This window comes from Onychostoma macrolepis, chromosome 05 (genome assembly GCF_012432095.1).
Source record: "Onychostoma macrolepis isolate SWU-2019 chromosome 05, ASM1243209v1, whole genome shotgun sequence".
Taxonomy (NCBI): Eukaryota; Metazoa; Chordata; class Actinopteri; order Cypriniformes; family Cyprinidae; genus Onychostoma; species Onychostoma macrolepis.
Window position 1 is genome coordinate 40,753,895 of NC_081159.1, and position 23,073 is coordinate 40,776,967.

Below are 23,073 nucleotides of genomic sequence, written 5' to 3' on the forward strand. Positions count from 1 at the left end.
TCACATGAAATAACCAATTTCATCAGAGCTTTTCATCTACACACTCTAACCACAAATAAAGTATTACATTTAAAAAAAGCCACAGTGGCTACAAAATCCATTTTCACTTCTATTTTGCATCCAATTTCCATAGAAGCAACAATTTTTAAACACATGAGATCGAAATGAGTTGTTTTTGTGATTTTCCACATCATTTTGCATAATTTGGATGTAAACAGCTACTAAAGCGTGTAACCGAGCAGCTTGACGACTCTGTGAAACATCTCCTTTTTGTGCTCCAGAAAGTCATACGGGTTTGGAACAGCATGAAGGTGGGTAAATGACTTTTTTGGGTGACCTACTCCTTGTATGTATTTCTGTTGTGTGCTATTTTGAAATGAAATCACCGTGTGTTTGTGAGCTTGTAAAGGACTCTTATAGCCAGCGGCTGGTAATCTCCATACTGATTGCTCATTAACATTCAGCTTCCCACAGTGACTAAACAGAGGACTGTCACTTCGCACACCAGCTCGCTCGCTCTCTCTCTCTCTCTCTCTCTCACTCTCTCAGGTTACTCAGGTGTGAGCATTACTCACCACGAGCCCCGTTCACACTCCTGACACGCACGTTAAAGTCATTCATCACGCGGTGATCGGTGAGACAGTGTAAACTGCACTGCACTGCATCACACCTGCCGAAGTAAACACTTCCAAACCAGGGAGAGATCTTCACCAGAGCAAAACTGACGGATGTGAACGTCTGGCTTTACCATCAAAACATCCCCTACCTCTGCATTTATCAACTCACTCACCGACGTCCTCCGTAGCGTCTCCACACGGCGCTTTCGGCCTGACAGGGTGCCATTTACACCTACAACCCGCTTCATGTTTAATTAACAGAGAAAACGAGCGGGAAAATGAGGGGAAAAGCGAGACAATACGAGAGTGAGTGGAACGACGATTCTTCATTAATGATAACCTGTTCAGGTTGGAGAGTGACAGGCATTCTAATGTTCCTCAGATGAAATGTCACCTGAGTCTCTCTCTCTCCCTCACACACACACACACACACACCTCACAATTTAACACCGGAACACTGCCTTCCATTCTGTTCACCACTTGATTGGAATTTTAATCATTCTTGTGTCTTACGGTGACACACACACACACACTCCCACAGTTCCTTGCTGAAACTGTTGCATTGACTGAGAGCCACAGTAAGAGAGATTGTGTCTGAATAGCGCATTTGAATGTTTTACTAAAGCAATAATCCACTCAAGGATGTGCGTTATAGTGATTTGCATGATTACAATGCATAAAATCCCTTTCAATCTGCTAAAAACAGCAATATGACAAAAGACAATAATGTTCAAAATTTTTACATTTGTTATTAAAGGAACAGTTCACTCAAAAAATGTGAGTTCACTCAGTCAACACTTCATCACCTTCATGTCATTCCAGACCCGTATGACTTTCTTTTCCTCTGCAGGACGCAAAAGAAAGTATTTGTAATAACTAGTGCTGGGCAACGATTAATCACGATTAATCGCATCCAAAATAAAAGTTTTTATGTACATAATACAGTATATATATATGTGTGTGTACTCTGTATATTTATTATGTACATATAAATACACACACACACATGCATTATATATTTAAGAAAAACAGGATATGTTCATATATTAAATATATTTAATAATAATATAAATTATATGAATATAACTATACATGTAAATATTTTCTAATATTTTCTGTCTTTATACAGTATATACATAATACATATATTATGTACACAAAATTTTTATTTTGGATGCGATTAATCGCGATTAATCGTTGCCCAGCACTAGTAATAACACTGGGGTCAACATAAAAACTAATTCATTGTATTTTATTGCATTCCATTTTGCAGAAGAAAGAAAATCTGCTGATACAGTCATTGTAAAATACTGATGATAATTCCAAAACCATATATATATATATATATATATATATATATAATTTTTTTAATCAATATTAAAAATTAATATTAATCTAAAATATATAAATAAATATGTCTCTTATGTTTACCAAGGCCGATCAAAAATACAGTAAAAACAGTAATATTGTGAAATATTTTCTATTGTAATATATTTTAAATGTAATTTATTCCTGCGATGCAAAGCTGAATTTTCAGCATCATTACTCCAGTCTTCGTGTCACGTGATCCTTCAGAAATCATTCTAATATGATGATTTGGTGCTCAAGAAACATTTCTGGTTATTATCAATGTAAACAGTTGTGCTGCTTAAAATCTTTTTGGAAATTGTGATACATTTTTTTTTTTTTTCAGGATTCTTTGATGAATAGAAAGTTTATTTGAAATAGAAAACTTTTATTGTCGTTTCTGTCACTTTGAATCAATTTTATGCATCCTTTCTGAATAAAAAAAAAAAACCCTCACCAATCAGAAATGGACAGTGATCCACTAGTGAAGGTTGAGTCTCACCTGAGCGTGCTTGTTTGATGCTGACAGGCTGGAATCCTCCGTTCAGCACAGACGAGTCGATGATGTCGGAGTGAAAGCGTCGATGAGTTCTGCGGTACACAAGCAGCGCCACGATAGCAGAGACGATCAGACACATGACCACCGCCATGACGATACCCACGTACAGCGCCACCTCGTCTCCACCCGGCGCAGCTGCACGACAGACAAACACAGGTCACGGTCAGAATGAACTCTAGCCTGAACATACTGTATATACTGTATACTGCCTGCTGTAAGTGAAACAGTAGGTGTTACTCCATTATGAAATGCTTATAACACTAGTATGTTACATTACTGTCACATGATCTCATCATGGTGCAAGGAGCGTCCAGTCAGCATTTTAGAAAAATTTTTAAATTATGTGTCAAACTTTAGGCAGTCCAGTCAAATAACAGATAGGCTATAATAAGAGCTGTTAACATGTGAGTCATCACACAGGTAATGGAAGTTGAGCGCATTGCATTGTGGGATACAGTAGTCTGTGCAGTGTGCCTCTATTTTATACTGAATGAAGATAGAAAAACTTCAACTAAAAAAAACGAACAAAAAAAACCTGTGAAAATGAGAAAATAAATAAATAATAAAAAAAAAAAACAATTACATGTGTACTGAAAATTACGCATTAAAATATAAATATTAAATAAATAAAAATCTAAAAACTTACTACTACTATTATTACAACATAAACTAAAGTTACAATAAAAACCAAAAATGCAATAGTATATATAAAAAAATTTATTAATTCCAATTTTTTGCATAATGAAAAATAGCATACGGTGCACAGTATACATACTGTATAGTGCAGACATACTAAATATTATTACGTACTTATTTGCTTTAACTAAAACTAATAAAAAATAAAAAAATCAACATACAAATGTTTAATAATAAATCTAAACACAATTTTTTAAAATATAAAAAACGACTAAAACTTAACATTTAAAATAATCTCTAAAATATCTAAATAATAATAATAATAATTTAATCTATTTTAAAATATTAAGAAAAACTATAATAGTATATCAGTGCTACTAAAATAACACTGTTTCAGCTACTATTTTTAACACAGCACATACTGCAGTATTTCATTTCAAATGACAAATCATTATAGCAGTATGGGTTAAAGGTCACGTCTGAGAATGGCCTTTAAAACTACGGCATTAATCAGTATATAAACCCCCTGCATCAATCATTAGAAGGAGTTTTCACAGTAAGAGAGAAAATTAGACCTCCAACTGCAGGAAGATGAAAAAACAGCCTGAAAATAGACAGTCAGACTGCGAGAGAAGAGAATCCAGTCCTTTAATTTAATGAGGCTATAAATTATTACATGCCATATTGCTCATCTTCCTGGAAATCAGCCTCATTCTTCAGCAGACTGCAGGAGAACAATAGTGACATGTTCATCCGACCTCTTTTCCTGAGGATTCTCTCTCTCTACGTGTGTGTGTGTGTGTGTGTGTGTGTGTGTGTGTGTCTGTGTGTGTGTGTTTCTGAATTTGTCTATGTGGAGATTAAAAGGGGATCAGGGCCGAAATGAAGCTGCGCCTCTGAAACATCAAAGAGAGAAGCAGCCAAAATCGTCACAGTCTCTGATGTTTAAAGTGTGTGTGTGTGCTTAAATCCCCTCTTCCGTATCTATTGGCTGTGTAAAGCACACGCTGGCGCTCATCACTCATTAGTCGCAGTGAGACTGCAACAAAGGTACACAGATTAAAACTCCACTCATGCTTCACACATCTGACTTATCAGGCTGACATTAACAGCAGCATGTCTTAAAGACAGACTAGACTCAGGGTTATGAATATTCATCACAATCCTTCACAGACTTAAGCCAATTGGTTAGACCACACCGATTCACCTTACCAGCAGAGGGCACCAAAATGAAGTTAAAATATTAAAGTCAATTTATTTGAATAGCACTTTTTCACACTGTTTCAAAGCAGCTTTACAGGAAATCAATATATTAATGTTTTATAGTTGTATTTAGCAGATTAGTGCTGGGAGATAATACAATACAATACAAGTGATCAAGCAGCTGATATATAGTATATATTGCTCGGATGCTAAAAAGTTGCACATACTTATTTATACAACTTTAAATAAAGAGCTGTGCGATAATATAGTTAAATTTGCATACACACACACACACACACACACACACACACACACGCACGCACGCACGCACACACACACAGATTCAATATATATATATATATATATATATATATATAAACAAATAAAATTGTATATATTTCATATATCCCACTTTACATATATAGTTCATAAAATAGATAGATAGATAGATAACTGTAAATTTTTTGAAGAAATTGGTCGAGCAAAATGTCCAAGTTGTGTTAGAATGTTGTGGACGGTAGCCAGAACCGCATTATTTGAGAAATTATTCTTGTCTGTAATACACATTAAAGTTTAATATTTATGGTAATAGCTTTATTCTAATTGTATGAGCAATAATAACAGTGCTTGACTTGGTAAATGTAAAATAACTAGTCTACACAGCAATTCACAAACTTTGACAGTGGAAAACTTATTCTGTTTGTGTGTGTGTTTATGGTGTAAAACTCAAAGCAGCCGCTGGAGTCTGTGTCACAGCAGGCGGTCACGCTGAACACAACGCCACACACACGACCTCTCATCATCTCTCATGTTGTTTCCTTGTTTTTCCTCAGTGACCTCAGCATCATCTCTCCTCTGCAGTATTGATTTGCTTACACCCATAATTAATTTACAATTAGTGGTAAAAATTGATCACAGCTGTGTCCTAATGACTAATATTATTCGATTACTGACTGTGACCAAACATGATTGTCATTAGTTATTTCTCTCATTAACCATTAAGCGCTGATCTCTCTCTCTCTCTCTCTGTGTGTGTGTGTGTGTGATATGCAATGGACAAATTATACAATGACTTTCACGCAGAGTTGACTTTGTTGAAGGAATTTCTATACACGTAATTATTAATTTCTATGTACATGTATTGATGTTTGTCATGTGCAACTCAAATTACCACCCAAATCACAGTTAACAAAAGACTTTAAAAACAAAAACTAAAGTTTACAATAAAGTTCTACTTGTTAATATTAATTACATTAGTTAATATGAACTAATGATGAAAAAAAATCTTTTAAAGCATTTATTAATCTTTGTATTGATTTCATCATTATCTAACAGATTATTAAAATCAAAAGTTGTATTTTTATTAATTAACATCAATAAAGATTAATAAATAAAGTCAGAAACATATTGTCATTGTTAGTTAATGTAAATTTGAATTTACCATCAGGCCATCCATATGTAGATGAGTTTGTTTCTTCACTGGAACAGATTCGGCGAAAAGCAGCATTTCATCACTTGCTCAGCAGTGCATCCTCTGCAGTGAATGGGTGCCGTCAGAATGAGAGTTCAAACAGCTGATAAAAACATCATAATAATCCACACCACTCCAGTTCATCAATTATTGTCTTGCGAAGTGAAAAGCTTTGTTTGTAAGAAACAAATCCATCATTAAGGCATTTTTAACTTTAAATCTTCGCTTCTGGCCAAAGATGTTAACTGATGGACTGGAGTGGTGTGGATTATTGTGATGTTTTTATCAGCTGTTTGGACTCTCATTCTGACGGCATCCATTCACTGCAGAGCATCCATTGCTGAGCAAATGATGTAATGCTACATTTCTCCAAATCTGTTCTGATGAAAAACCAAACTCATCAACATCTTGGATGGCCTGAGGGCGAGTACATTATTAGCAAATTTAAATTTTTTGGTGAACTGTTCCTTTAATACATTAACTAAAGTTAACTACTAAGACCTTCTTGTAAAGTGTTTCATCATGCCTTTGAGCATGTTTGTGTGTGTAGACACGCGTACATCCATGTTTGAATACGCATACATGAGTGTGCATGTGCGTCAGAAAGGTTGTTTCTATGCAGGAGCATGCTTGACTTATAAACGCTATTGATTGTATGAAGGAAGTGATTAAAGTGGAAGGACAGTGTGTAGATGCTGAGGGGGGTTAATGAGGGGAAGGGAGTTTGATCGTCTGGCAACCCGTCCGACCCATGAGTCTGCGGGCGGAAGAGCCTTCTGCTGATCAGATTCCCTCGGCATCGATCCGCGGGGGTTTTACTGAGCGCACACACTCAGACTGATAACACACACACAGAAAGTTAAGTCTCATTTTCTCAGCAGAGTGCAGTATCTTTCATTTGTAACCTTACAAAAAGAAACACATTATTAATATAAAACGGAACATTATTACTCTGGAAATGACCATATATCCATACACTGATACCATTTTTTATTACTGTTCAAAAGTTTGGGGTCAGTAAGATGTTATTTTATTGTAACTGTTTTCAACATTGATAAACAGAAATGTTTCCTGAGCAGCAAATCAGCATATTAGAATGATTTCTGAAGGATCATGTGACACTGAAGACTGGAGTAATGATTCTTCAAATTCAGATTTGCATTACAGCATTTTAAAATATATTACAATAGAAAACAAATATTTCAATGATTTCATAGTATTAGTTTTTACTGCATTTTTGATCAAGTAAATGCCGCAGAAGAGACATAAAAAAAAAATACCCCAAACTTTTAATATTAAAAAACTTACTGCTTACTTTTATCTGTCAAAAGGACTGAAAACATTAAATTATCTATAAATCTTTTAAAAATTAATCAGTGATGGATAGAAATGCAAAAACTGTTTAGTATTATTAAAAAGTATTAAATTAATAATGCTATTCCTTTGATGTACACTCCTTTTTTTAGATGAACTAGGTTGATATCATTATATTAATTATTTACATTTACATGTTTTCATTTAGTAGACGCTTTTATTCAAAGTGACTTACAAATGAGAATTATATAAGCAGAAGCAACTAATTCAAGGGGAACAATATAGTGCTACAGTACCTCATTTTAATAAATGCCACAGTAAAACAACAAAATTATTAGAGTTAAAAAACTAAAAAATAAACCATACGAAAAATGTGTTACTTGAAATTAAATAAATGTTAACTGAAAATATAAAAAACAAACTTATTTAATTTCAACTATATAAACTTATTTCAGTTTAACTTGATGTACTAAAATATTTAAAAATGAAATAAATATTAATAAAAATACACAACAAAATGACTAAAACTTTCAGTAAATGAATTATATAGACTAATTAGAAGCTAGTTAGCTAGTCAAGTTCTCCAAGAAGAAACGTGTTAAAGAAATTAATTATAATCAACATTTTATCATCTTTTATGTCATGGGGTCACAATGCATTCTGGGATTGCTTGCTCCATCAAAGATACATGCAATACCACCTTACAATTTGACCAAAAAAAAAAGTTTTTAGGATCAGCTTTTGATTCCTTAAACTGCTGTCTGTGTAGGCAGCTCAGCAGGTTTTAGAACAGAGCACTAATTTTACAAGAGTAAAAATAATGTTAGCCTATCCAAGACTTTATGAGCAATATGTTCAGATGACTCGGGCAGAAAAGGCTTCAGACTCATTTCTAAATCAATGTGCTTTGTAGCACAACATTTCCCATCGGCTCCGACATGAAGCAGGCCCACGTTTTATCAGAGCGATCTCCTCCGCGTTCTGTCCCTCTTTAACTCTCGCCATCGTATGCCTTGAGTCATTTAACTCATTTCACCCGAGAAACACTCATACAAGCTCTAACACGAGCTTTGATGATAAAAGTGGCAAGCTACTAAACGCAGCCATTAAAATGTATCTGGAAGATTAAACGTTTTCTTTGAACATGAGCGCGAGTGAAAGAGGGAGGGAGAGCCAGATCGTGGCTGCAGACTGCAGAAAATGTTTAATAAATAATACAGCTTCAGGAGAAAAGAGATAACATTGTCCCCTCAAACACACACACACACACACACACACACACACAGAGAGTTAACAGCACTGAAGCATCACTGACGGTTTAACAGAAGTACAGGCCTAAAATAAAGCGCTAAGCCTGAAACACACTCACAAATACGCAAACACGAGAGCTTAGCCAATGCATTGAGTGCACTGTGTACATATTTAACGTGTTTTGGTTACGCTTACTCAACAATGCATGAAGATTTTGTAGCTAAAACTGTTCTTGCATATATTTCAAGCCTAAGTTCATACAAGTTTCCAGCGTTGCTATATCAAAAATGCTGCTTGCTAAACTATGAACCAGGGCTATAACAGTTAACTGAAACTAAAAAGGAAATTAAAACCATTAAGAAAAAAACAAACATTTGTGTCACTTGAAATAAAACAAAAGTTAACTGAACAACAAAATAACTAAAACATTACAATTCAAATAGATAACACACACACACACACACACACATATATATATATATATATATAAAAACCTGATCCAAAATATTATTATATTTTTAAAATAAAAATTAATACTACAACAAACTACAACAGTATCACAATAATACTAAAATAACACTTATATGAAGTACTCAGTTTAATCTAGTTAAACAATTACATTGAAACTATCCAGAGTGACATGCAAATTTGGTGCTGAATTAAATTAATAAAATTGACATAACTGAATTGAAAAACGTAGTGACATCATATAAATTTGCACTAAATATAACATATATTCTGTTACATAATGTAATTTAAAGTTTTTTAGTTATATAAATATATAACTAAATTAAAAGACAATGATTTATGTGATTTGGTATTTAGCTAAAAAAGCAATTAAAAAATCAAGAAATTATATTATAAAAAGTTATAAAATGCATTGGAAGGACTAATATTGAGAAATTACTTAAATTAAATAGTTCAGTGAATGAGTTTTTTTGAAGCAAACTGCCTGAATGAACTGATTTGGTATATTGTTTCAGATTTCCCAGTGCTATTCAAGAGCAAGGACATTCAAGTTATTTGCTGTAGCTTACGTGGCTGCAAGATGAAAAAATTAAATAAAATAATTAAAAATTTAAATAATACATAAAAAAAAAATCACACTATTTTTGAAAACAGCTGAGCTACTAAAAAAGTAATAAGATAAGCCACATCTAATCTGTTGACGACCCATTTCAATTCTAATTATTAACATAACCATATTTTAAAATAAAAAACATTTTTTGAAACTACATTTACATTGTTACAGTAACATGATGCAAGACATGTATTTGAGCTATGATTGCTTTTTGCAAATAAAAAAGAAATATTACAATAGAATTATATTTGCTTTGCTTTTTCCTATTACCACCAAATCAGTGCCATGACCTTTATGTGATCTCACCCCTGACTGCACAGATGGGTTATTATTGTGACCTTTACTCTCTGCTTTAGAAATGAACCTGTAACCGTCATATTAGCAGCCAGGTTAATAACCATTGGGCCACCAGCACCGACTCGACTCTGTTTATCTTCAAAATTGGAACGAAAAGTGCCTTTCATTTTCTCAAAAGTGAGCACATCATGAAGAGCAGAAAGACAACATAAAAACAAAGCAGATAAAAGGACGGTAAAATATAGTCAAATCACAGACAAGAAGCAGACTGACTGATGTTCTGACTGATGAGTTGTTTTCATGAAGAACAGAGCACTGCGGTGGCCTGTAATGAAAGCCTGAATCATGTTGTTTGATATCCGCCTCGGTTCATCTCTCAGGGTTTCATGTTCATAACAAACATTTAGCTTATAATCCAGTCTGAAGAATCTCTAGAATAAGCCAAAGCTCATCTGAAGTCAAACGTACAGACGCTCTTAAAAGGCAAGCGCCGTGAGGAGACGCCAACACAGTCTTCATCAGTGTATTATCTCCAGAACAGAGTTATGCAGCGGCCGAGGGAAGTAACGAACACGCGGATTACCGTCTGCCCAGCGGCTGCCGCTTCACATTAAACACGACATGAAACGCCATTCACAACGCATTTCACTTCCACAGCGTGACGCAGAATATTGAGCTGAAAATGTTGCAGCGGACATGATTTCATCCATCGGGATTTGATTAGATGGTCACAAAACGTCCTTGTTGTTGCTGGATAATATCAACAGATCAACAGATCAATCAATCAATCAATCAATCAATCATTCTATTAGTCCATCTATCTACCTATCTACCTATCTATCTATCTATCTATCATTCTTTCGTCCATCTATCTATCTATCTATCTATCTATCCATCCATCCATCCATCCATCCATCCATCTATCTATCTATCTATCTATCTATCTATCTATCTATCTATCTATCTATCTATCTATCTATCTATCTATCTATCATTCTTTCATTCATTAATTACAGTTTTTCTCAGTCGCTTTGGTGCATTTCTCGAATCAGAAATGAAATTCTCAAAACTACTTGTTCAACCTCCACATCATCTAGTCACTTGTGCACATCATAAAATCAGTTTCTCATTCTTTTGAACAAGTTGTGATTGCTTTGGTACATTTATGCAATTTATTATGTACATTTGTCTGCGATTTCCTACATTATCAGTTGCTATTGTCATGTTGCTCAAAATGTATTATATAGTTCTCTGTGCTATAGTCTTACCCCTCAAAACCTCAAGTCATTAGTTCATCGTATAAGTCATTAAATGCAAAATGGTTGATCTAGTTGTCATAAATGGTCAAGCATATGTTCTACACATTTCTATTAGACTTTTGTAAATTTGCCATGAACTATGAAAGTGAATCTTGACTTTCAATTGGAAAGCATATATAGACAGAGGACAACACTAGAGTTACAAATTCTGACAATGGACTTTCAAAAAAAAAAAAAAAAAAAAAATCACCTTTGTGCCCATATTTCTTTCTCTTTTCTATATCACAATGATGATATAGAAAAGGAATTTCTATTTTTGTCAGATCACTAGTAAACTGTATCTAATCCAGTCTTTCAATCAATATCCCACATACAGTAGTGTAAATTTGTACGTTTGAAATGGATATATGGCATACATGAAAAGTGCAGCATACTGCATTTCAATACAGTAACCTTCATCCAAACTGTTGCAATAGTTTACATCAGAACATCCTTCCAGAGAACACTGTTATATTGACAACATGACTAAGCAATTTGACTGTCTTGTCCGTACACAATGACACAAGGACTTGTCATCCTGATGGCACTGACATGTTCATTGACACAGATATTTATTTTTGAGAGATGAACTAAGTATTTTGAGCAAGAGACTGGCTTTTGCAGGTAATCCATGGTGTTTTGCTATTTGTACGAGTTGTTTTGAGAAATGCACTTACTGTTTTGCAAATAGTAAGGATGATTCGAGAAATGCACCAAAGCGACAGAGAAAAACTGTAATTCATTCTATCTATCTATCTATCTATCTATCTATCTATCTATCTATCTATCTATCTATCTATCTATCTATCTATCTATCTATCTATCTATCTATCTATCTATCTATCTATCTATCTATCTATCTATCTGTCTATCTATCTATCTGTCTGTCTGTCTGTCTGTCTATATATATACTTACCCACACACACACACACACACACACCATATATTTATATATAATTGCAAATCCTATTAGCACTGGGGTTCAAATAACATCTGCCTTATCTGCCAAATAACATCTTGATTATCTTTCTCTTTTATTTTGCACTGCCTGAACTGATGTGAAAAAATAAGGCCCTGGAAATTTCTAAAGAAAGTAAATGGGATCAATTTTCATTTCATGTTGTCTTTAAAGAGAATTACGGAGTTGCTACAGGTCATACAGCGAGGCCAGAGAGAGTTCTGTCGTTTCAAACAGCACACAGACTTCAGCCGAGCCTGACTTTACTCCAGAGACGTTCAGGTTTCCATTCAGCTCTGCGTCTCAGTGTGTGGAAAAGAGTGCGAGAAAGGGACAAAAGCATATGCGTATGTGTGGATGCGAGTCGAGAAATAACACACAGAACATAAAGTGCTGCAAAACACGAAGCAAAACAGCAAATCAAAGGACTCTGACAAACAGACAGCATGCTTTCACTCCCGCAGACGGCGAGGAACAGAGCGCAAGCGGAAGAATATAAAGCTGAAGATACTGTGAGACAACAGATCCCGACCCGAAAAACTAAAGCAAGAAAATGAAAGACAAAATAGACACTCACATGTAAACCCCTTCTCTCCCGTTCCTTTAGGCTGAACGGATAGCTGATATACTGAACCTTCAGAGAGAGGAAGGGGGCATTAGACAAAATAATGGGAATGTAAAACAAAGAGCGAGATGTGATTTGGTGATGTGAGACCCAAACGTCTGAACAGAAGATATAATGTAGAGAGAGCAGGAGAAACTGGCTCCCCGGGTGAGATGGTAATCAGGTAAACATTTAGCTATCATTGTGACATTTATTTAGTTGTGGAAACTAGTTTGAAACTGAAGCCTAAGTCAGGCTATCAAAGATAAGGTTTTATTTTAAATGTATTTTTTGCCATGTACACCACTATACAAAAGATTGGGGTCAATAAGATTTTTTTTTTTTGGGAGAAATGAATGCTTTTATTTATGAGGGATGCACTAAATTAATCTAAAAATACAGTAAAGACATTCCTGTTTCAAATAAGTGCCGTTCTATTAATCAAAACATCCTGAAAAACAAATCTATAATGGTTTCCACAACAATGTTAAACAGCACGACTGTTGTCAAAATTGATAACAATAAGAAATGTGTCTTGAGCAGCAAATCAGCATATTAGAATGATTTCTGAAGGACCATGTGACACTGAAGACTGGAGTAATGATGCTGAAAATTCTGTTTTTATTGTATTTTTGATCAAATAAATGCAGCCTTTGGTGAGTAGAAGAGATTTCTTTCAAAGATTTTACAAAATCTTACCAACCCCAAACTTTTGAATGGTAGAGTATCTGGCAAAATAACTAACTAACTAACTAACTAACTAACTAAATAAATAAATAAAATAATAATTATAAACTAAATGTTTCACCACAAATAAGAAAACAAATACAGATCTGAAATACAAGGGGACTTTCTGCTCAGAAGCCATCCAAACAAATCAATTAGCTAAAACCAGCTGGACTTCCAAACTCTATTTGAGAATTCACAATACAACAAACCACAAATTACTAAACAAAATTACTGAAAGGAACATGTTAAATGCACTCAAATCGACATGGGATAGATGGCTTGTAACGCTGGTTTCTATCTGGTTCATCCCTGGCTAGGACGTGCTCAAATCTTCCTGCTGTCTAAGCAGCAGTTCACTAGGTTTTGTTTCAGAATAAGACAGAGAGCTGGGAGAGCTGAGTTGAGTGGGGTTAAATGGATTGTGCCTGCTCAACTTTTAAGGGGAAGAACTTTTAAAGTTGAAACTTTAGTGAGGAAGTGCCTGCGGGGAGAGAGAGAGACAGACATGAGATCCATTACACAACAGCAAACAGAGGAGATTCACATCCGCGTCCTGTCTCTCTCTTTATCACTGCTCACTGCTCACTGCTCCAAACACCTGCAAACAAATTAAACTGCCACGCTGATAGTTCCTGATTACATACATTCACGTCACCTGTCAGTTTCTTAAAGATTCTCACCGCCAGTTTGTAGTGTGTCCACTGTGACAGTGATTGAAACAAATGAAAGGCCACATTTATGTGCCTCATTACATACAGGAGCAATAAACAAATCAACTAAAAGCTTTAAAGTAAACAAGAAACAATATTTGCAATCAATTTAGCTTTTGTAATGTGACATATTTCAGAGCTGCCATGTTATCTAGTATTAAACTACTGGCTGCAACAAATAAAACAAGGGTGACAGAGCTAATAACCAATATCCCACATGGCCTGGGTAACATCAGCTAAAATTAATTTAAAAATAAATAAATAAATAAATAAATAAATAAAATAAAATAAAATAGCCTGGGTGACGTCAGCTGAAAAAAATCTAAAAACATCTTTTCATTGATTACATGCAAATTTGAATAATTCACGACAATATTGTTATTGAAAAACCTAAAACTATTTAAAAAATCTTTTAATTGAAATGAAATTATTATGAACAAAAATAAATATGATTAAAAACTTAAACTTAAAACAACTTAAATGAAAATTGTAATTCCTTGTCAACTAACTGTACTAAGTACTAAAATTACTAAAACAAAAACTGAAATAACATAAATTAAAGAAAATCACAAAAACATACATTTACTACAAGTTAACTGAAATTAAAATCAAATAAAAACTGAAAATACAAAAAAATAAAAGATCATTTAAAAATGTATAATTACTATGATAGCATATAATTAAACAATTGGAAATGTTGCCTTGTTAAAGGGGTGGTTGATTGCGATTTCACTTTTTTAACGTTAGTTTGTGTGTAATGTTGCTGTTTGAGCATAAACAATATCTGCAAAGTTACGAAGCTGAAAGTTCAATGCAAACAGATATATTGTCTTTTAAAATCTGGCGGTTTAATGCCTACAAAAACGGCTGGTAAGGGACTACAACGAGCTACTTCCCGGGTCTGATACGTCACGAACCCAGATAAACCCCGCCCTCGGGAACATGTAAGGAAGGGGATGAGGCCTTGCTGTGCTGCTTTAGAGAAGAGGAAGAGAAAACTAGGGGTGCATGTAAAAATCTATTCATATATGAATCAGGATTCTGTCTTCTAACGATTCTAATGGATTCACAAGTTTCAAAATCAATGTTCTAAAGCAGCGGTTCTTAATACTGTTCCTCTGCATCTCTCTCTCTCTCTCTCTCATTCAGATCATAAGCTCAGTGAATACACTTATTTTCACATACTGTAGCTATGACAAGTGTTAAACATGGACGCGTGTGCAGTTGCTGTACTTAATTAAAGCAACTCAACTCAATCGGGCTCAAATTGATAAGCAATATAGATGACGCCATTATTTACAATACAACCGGAGCGCATGCCGATGAGGTGAGGGGTGGGATGTTTAGACGCACACTGGCAGTTTAGGCCAGCTAACCAATCTCAGCCGATTGTGTATTTCTGAGGGAGCGGCTTATTAAAACCAGGAAATAATCGGGGCATTTATCACAGAAGGGACAGAGCGGTGTAGAATAAAGGTAAATTATGTGAAAAATAATGCGTTTTTTTTTTTTAAACGAAGCATTAACATAAGCATTAACACGTTAGACAATCAAGCCTAGAAAAAAAACAGTCAACCACCCCTTTAACTAAATAAAAAAAATAAGTTGAAGTACTAAAGTTACTAAAACTTAAACTGAAATATCTTAATAGATTAAAAAAAAAAAAAAAGCTAATAAAAATGACAACGCATAAAGTTAGTAAAGTTACTAAAACTTGACTAGAATTAAAATAAAACCTAAAATTGTAAAAATAAAAGCTACAGTAATTAAAAAATACAAAAACTATAATACTAGTATATAAAAAATACTAAAATAACAGATAATACCAGAAACATAAGACTAGGAACATGTCTTATAAGTAAATAGGCTTGATTTTGACATCATGTTGACTGTAAGGAATTCATCCCGACTTGACTGTGTGTGTGTGTGTGTGTGTGTAAGTGCACTCACTTTGTAGACAGAGTCCATCAGTGCAGTTCTGTGACTGTAGTGTGACTCCGTCACAGTCCTTCCCTCCGTTCTGAGGCGCAGGAGCGTTACACTCTCTCTTCCTCCACTGCGTGCACTCGGTGTTACACGCCGACCACTTGCTCCAGTCGGCCCACTCGCCGTCAACTAAACACACACACACACACCAGAAACAACAAAGATTAGCAGAAAAAAATAAGAAGTGCTTCTGCTGTGATATGAGGCAGATTGATTATTTTTACTAAAGAGGCCATATTGTAGCATTTTATTTTTTTCCTTGTCCATTAATATGGTAGTCAAGGGTAGTTTTAAAAAATGTTAATGAGCCATATAATGCAGCCTGATAGTAACCAGTTTAATCAGTAACATTTCACACGCAAAGCCCCTATCAATGACCACCTTGTGCATATGGCACACAGAAATTAAACTGGAAAAAAAAAAAAAGAAAAGAAAAGAAAAGATGATGCATCCTCTGCTCTGGTGTAGTCTGTGGATTGTGTCACAGGAGAGCGGCTGCAGTATGTGGGTCAGTCATTAGCGTGTGACTGTGGCATCTCTCCTGCTGCCTGCAGATGCTTTAATCTCACCTGCTTCACAGCGAACTCACTCTCACCGGCAGGAGGGAATGGAAATGTGCTCGGGCCTTAGGGGCCCCTAGGGGCCAAAGTATAGGGGAAGTGTCTGGCTTGAAAGCTGAACTGATGGGCCTGGAAAAAGATGCATTTGTCTGATGCTATCGAGAGGCGAAGAACTCAAACTGGACTGGAAAAGAATCAAGTTTTTATGAAAGGAATTCCTCACTTGTAATTCAGTAGTCTCACAGTGAATTTTCCATCCTTCTGTTTATGGAAGGAATTCTTCATTTGGAAGTCACTTTGGATAAAAGCGACTGCCAAATGAATAAATGTCAATGGAGGAAAAAATCTAAACCAAATTCTTCATCGTGTTTCATTCAGGCTTAAGAACTGACCTCACTGTGCATTTACGTCATGTCGGAAATATCGTAATTAGTTCCAGAGTAGTATCATGATTACAAACTCAGATCTTCATGAAAACTTCCTTTTGTGATTCAGTCTTGATATTGTTAACTACAACTGCAAATAAAATAATAACATTAGTCTTGTTAATTGCAATGAAATAAAATGTAATGAAAAGATTAAATTATTAAAGATGAAAAATGTAAATGAGAAGTTCAACTTTAAGATGAAATATTAAAATTACTAAAACTACAACTGAAAAAATAATACATATAAAGCAAAAAAATATATAAAACTAATAAAAATAGCAAAAGCACATAATAAAATTACTAAAACTTGAACAGAAATTAAACTGAGAAAATATGAAAATAAAAATAATTTTAATAATTTAATAAAAATATATAATAATGATCACTGTAAAGTCATGCTCCATATGATTTATAGCAGATAATTTAATTTAATTTATAAAACGGACAGTTCCTTGGTTGAGTTGGTTGAGCCGCATTCAAAAATGTTGTAAATTACTCTACAAACATACACCTTTGTTTACGTGTATGGAAACGGTATGGAATAACCGTTTTATAAAAGCAAAAAGCCTGTTCACAATTTCACTACTACCTTTTTTGACATTTTTCAGTGTACAAATGCACTTCCGTTCCTCCGCCCTCACTTTCATTCTCATCAAATTAAGTTCAGTAGATTGGTATACCTGTGCAAACGGAGGTGCAGGCGATTTTTTGGATGGCCTGTCCGTCACACGGCGAGCCCCCGTTCAGAGGCGCGGGATTGGTGCAGCTGCGGGTTCGTTTCTGAAGGCCCCGCCCACATCGACTGTTACAGGTCGACCACTCTGTCCATGTGGACCAGCCGCCGTTCACTGCAGAAACACACAATCACGTCTCTCATATCACTCCACACTCGCTTTCTTCGCACGTAATGATTTCAGCCCAAATCAATATTTCATGTCTATTTACTTTTTTATTTGGTAAGCAGCCGTCTTACGCGCTGTAATATTACACTGCAAAATAAACCCATTATTTTGTGATAATGAACGACCGGCTGTACATGATCCTCTACTCATATACAGTCAGTCACTGCAGCTAATATTCCTTTTACTGCTGATTTCAAAGAGTTTAATTTAATTTTTGCAAATAAAGCTAGGGTTTATCTGTCTGGTATGGCTGGAACACAAACTCTTTCATCTGAAAGCCACTTTCTGTTGTTCAAAATGTTTTTCTGTACTGTTTTACACTTTTTTGTGATATTGCGATAGTGTTAATATTGTTGACTCCATATGATTTATTGCATATGTTTTCATTGAATTTTGCATCTTTTCTTGGTCACCTTGAAAAGCATCTGCTAAATGAATAAATATAAATGTATTAAAAAACTTTCCGTACTCCTACTACTAGTCAAAGAAAGGTTTTTCATTTCTTTCACATTGCAGAGCGATGAAGAAAGCAGTTCCCCTGGAAAAGGTGCAGAAATTAAACATACACTCAGCATTGAAAATACAATATTTATGAGGTAATACATGACAAACAATAAAACAGCTATATTTATGCAACAATACCTTTCGAAAGTTTGGGGTTGGTAAGATTTTTTAATGCTCACCAAGGCTGCATTTATTTGTTCAAAAAATACAGTAAAACAGCAATATTGTGAAATATTATTATAAGTTAAAATAACAGTTTTATATTTTAATATATTTTTAAAAACTGGATTCTTTGATGAATAGAAAGTTAAAAGAGCTGCATTTATTTAAAATGTATTTTTTTGTAACAATTTAAATATCTTTATTGTCACTTTTGATCACTCTAATGTATTCTTGTTGAATAAAAGTATCAATTGCATTAAAAAAATCTTACTGACCTCAAACTTTGAACAGCAGTGTAATATTAATGTATAATATAATATAATATAATATAATATAATATAATATAATATAATATAATATAATATAATATAATATAATAATACAATAACTTTTCTATTTTCATTTATATATTTTTTCATAAATTAAATATGTTTTATTGTAAATTAAATTTAAATGTTTATTTGATAGTGTTGTATTTAATACATTTATAGTTTTATACTATACTATATTATATTATATTATATATTATATTTCTATTTTTCTTGAGGAAGTAAATTAATGTAATTATGGCTCATGGCAAGAGAAAATGTTAATCTGACATGAAAATACATAAAGAAAATAGTTTTTGCATTTTAAAGTTCTGACAAAAAATATTTCAGACAAAGAAATGTTTCAGATTGTGCATTGAAGTGTCTAATCCAAGGTAAGTAAATGAGTGTCAACGATCATTTGATGCTCTTTGTAACATCTCACATCATTCAGGAGAATATGATTATCAAGTTTTGTTCAAAGCATCTCCTGCTTTGCTCTCATTCGAGTAAAAGAGACACAAACCAAATATTGTGAAAGGCAGAAAACAGACAGAAGTGAACTGTGCTGTGAGCAGCTGTGTTTGGTATGTGAGAGTCTATCTTCCAGCTGACGGATCCTTTTACCTTCACGCACTCTCTCTCTCTCTCTCACACACACACACACACACACATGTCTGGTTTGCTATCCTTGTGGGGACTCTCCATAGGCGTAATGGTTTTTCTACTGTACAGACCGTATATTCTATTGTCCTACACCAACCCTACACCTAAACCTACCCCTTACAGGAAACTACAGGCATTTTTAGATTTTCAAAAAACTTAATTCTGTGTGATTTATTAGCTTGTTTACCCGTGGGGACCTCAATTTAGACCCCCACCGTGACACGAGTCCCCATGAATCTGTGTGTATTCAGGTTTAAGTCCCCACCTGAATAGAAAAACAGGTACACACACACACACACACACACACACACACAGGAGTGTTTCACTCTCGTGTTGAGGAGAGGTGATGCTCTTCCCATCTGAGTTTTCCGGAGAAAGACACAGAAGCTCTTAAACTCTTAAACTGTGTCACTCCCTCTGCTGCTATTAACTTACCACACTCCCCTCACACACTTTCCACAGCTCTGTGTGTGTGTGTGTCTTTGGTTTCTTGTGAGGGAGTAGATTAGCTGTAAGTAGATTCCTCCTTTTCCTTCCCATCTTTCTCATTTCAGAGTTATGAGGCCATACATCCAAAAGAACGAGACTCATTCCAGAGCTCTGTCTCTCTCTTTCTGTCTCTCACCATTAAAAAGGTTTCAACCACAAACTAGATTTTTACATTTTCTGAATCAATTTGCAAAACTCACCACCAGCACGATGCTATGGCGTTCTAAATGGTTGCTAAGGTGCTTTGAGAGGTTGCTAGGGCATACCTAAGTATGGCAAATTTGGATGGTTGTTGTTATTGTTAGATAAAAATAAAACAAAAACTATTAAAATGAGTTTTCATTAATTGTAAAAAAGGTGAAAAAACAGAAATTAGAAATTTCTGGCAACTAACTGAAATAACTACCAAAGTGATACAATTACTGCAAAACAAATGCAAAACAAAAAACTAGTAACCATGACAAAATTAAAAAACTTCAACAAAAATTTGAATGAAAACTGTTGACAGTGTTGTTATTGTTCACGAAAACTGAACCCAAAACTATTACAAATCAGTTTGATTCAAACGGATCTGGAATAAAACTTGAAATGAAAATTATAAATGTTGCCTGGCAAGTAACTGAAATAAAATTAGTACTAAAAAAAAAAAAAAAAAAAAAAGAAGATAAATAGAATAAAAAATACTAAAAATGACAAATACATTAGTTACTAAAACATTAATTACTAACAATAAAAACTAAAATAAATAAAAATATAAAACTACAATCTAATTCAAAATTATAATAAATACTTAAATAGTATAAATACTAAAATAACAAGAGATTGTAAGACATTGCTATGTGCAAGACAATTACTTGCCAAAGTTGTTTGGGGTTTGTTCAAATCCTTAAAAGGTTCACCATAAAATGAAAATTAATATATATGTATATCTTCTTTTGTGTTTCAGGGAAGAAAGAAAGTCAATTTTGGAACGACATGAGAGGGTTAGCAAATGCAAAATGCATAAATGTAAATGTAAACGAGTAAATGATGACAGAATTATCATTTTTGGCTCAACTATCTCTTAAGCACTTAGTAGGAGCAACAATGTTTTAACAAACACCACTAAATATCACACCACTTAAAACCCACAGTAAACTCACTCACACACACACATACACGCACACACAAAAACACACTCTGACACACTTGCGTTTTGCGCCAAAGCTAACTAAACGCCCAGCATTAGAGAGCTGATCTCAAGCGTGACATCGCTCAGGAAAGACCAAACCCCAAAACACTGAGTCACTAAATCCACTTTGATGAGGAGGAGAGGATGACAGGAACAAGCACTGGAGAAAAATCATTTCTTAAGCATCAGATACCATCTAAGACAAGCCCACACACACACACACAGTCCCGCTTTCACAGACCTTTAATCAGTGAAGATTACCAATGAAAACAGGCAGGACACCAAAGCAACCAAAACCCCATGAGAGGTGAGAATGCTTGTCTTCACAACAGTCGCAGCTCTTCCTCTGATTAATGCACCCTAACTAGGGATCTGTGTACACTTAGACTGATTTGTAAAGGTAAAAGCAAGTCAATTTTATTTTATCCCAGTGTATCCCATTGAGAATACATGTTAAATGCCAAATCAATTCTCAAATTTGAATGGAGGTACAAAACAGGACACAGAATTGAATTAAAAATTGAAAGGTGCCATAGAATGCATTGATACAGTATTTTAAATTGTTCTCTGATATCTACATAGAAGGTATGTGGCTTAGGTAAGGACAAAACATCTCCAGAAACGGTTTTACATGTCCATTTACAACCCTAGGATTTATCTCTACAATGAAATGGTCTGTTATTACCTTATTTGAAAGGGTCGTGAATAATAATGTTGAGCTCTGCTCTGATTGGCTGTTTCACAGTGCGGCTCAATGTTGAGTTCTGCTCTGATTGGCTATTTCACAGTGCGGCTCATTTCAGTAGCTCACACAGCAGGAAGGAAACACAGGGAGGAAAATATATATTTCAATACTTTCTCACGCAGTTATATCGTTGAGTAATTATACTGTATATAAAATGCGGGCATCAGGGAGCCACTATTAATATATGTATATAATTCATTATGTCATTGAAACTGCTTTTGAATGCACGATCGCATTTTAGTTTCACTTTCACTTTCAAGATTCGCGATCGCACATACTCTGTTTATACTATGTACTATATACAGATGCTTGTCAGTGGTGCTCAGGATCTGTAAATCATTCGCCATCATCCTCAGTCATCTCTCCTTACTCTGTTTATGTAGTAAGTGAAATCTTATGTACTGTAATGTAACAGGCTACCACTAGCAAGCTAACCATGTCCCTTTAGTGGCTCGCGTTATTTTATTAGAACGCGTTATTTGCTTTCCATGCCTTTGTGAATACAGACACCAACCCGTCCCTGCACTTCACATCCCCTGCACAGCCTGGAACATAAAGTTTATTTCCATGATCTGCCATTTTCACTGTTGTCCTCGCTTGTTTATTCACAATACCTGCAGAACTTCTGATGTTTCGGCTGACGGCTGGCATAGAACATGAGCGGGTATACGTTATGCAAATGTTGGGGGCGTAGTGATCCCGACTGTGATGTCACAGTCGGTGTTATGTTTTGATTCGCCGGTTTTTCAGAGGTCTTTTTCATGCAGGAGATTTACATAAGAAGGAGGAAACATTGGTGTTTGAGACTCATGGTATGTCATTCCCATGTACAGAACTGTTATTATTTAACTATGCCAAGGTAAATACAGTTTTCCATTCTATGGCACCTTTAATGTAAGTAGAATTTAAAGTGCCCCTATTATGGAATTTTGAAAATGACCTTTCATGCAGTGTGTAACACAGCTCTAAGTAAATGAAAACATCCTGTAAAGTTTTAAATCTGAAAGTGCACCGTGTATGAAGTTCTGAATCATTGAAACGAGTCGTTTTTAAAAAGAATCCCAAGCCGTTTCATGT

At 34.7% G+C, this 23,073-nt stretch overlaps 1 protein-coding gene across 4 annotated transcripts in view; it reads right to left on the reverse strand.

Annotated features, from left to right (window-relative positions):
* The window catches only part of unc5ca (unc-5 netrin receptor Ca), a 148,695-nt gene that overhangs the window by 20,728 nt on the left and 104,894 nt on the right, over positions 1–23,073 (reverse strand). For 3 of the 4 annotated variants that reach the window (XM_058777217.1, XM_058777215.1, XM_058777216.1), the window contains 4 exons: positions 17,730–17,897; positions 16,026–16,190; positions 12,610–12,666; positions 2,467–2,658 (listed from right to left, as the gene is read on the reverse strand). In XM_058777217.1, the coding sequence (XP_058633200.1) occupies positions 2,467–2,658; positions 12,610–12,666; positions 16,026–16,190; positions 17,730–17,897 (582 nt within the window). The remainder of the gene's footprint in view (positions 1–2,466; positions 2,659–12,609; positions 12,667–16,025; positions 16,191–17,729; positions 17,898–23,073) is intronic. The other variant, XM_058777218.1, reaches the window with a different exon arrangement.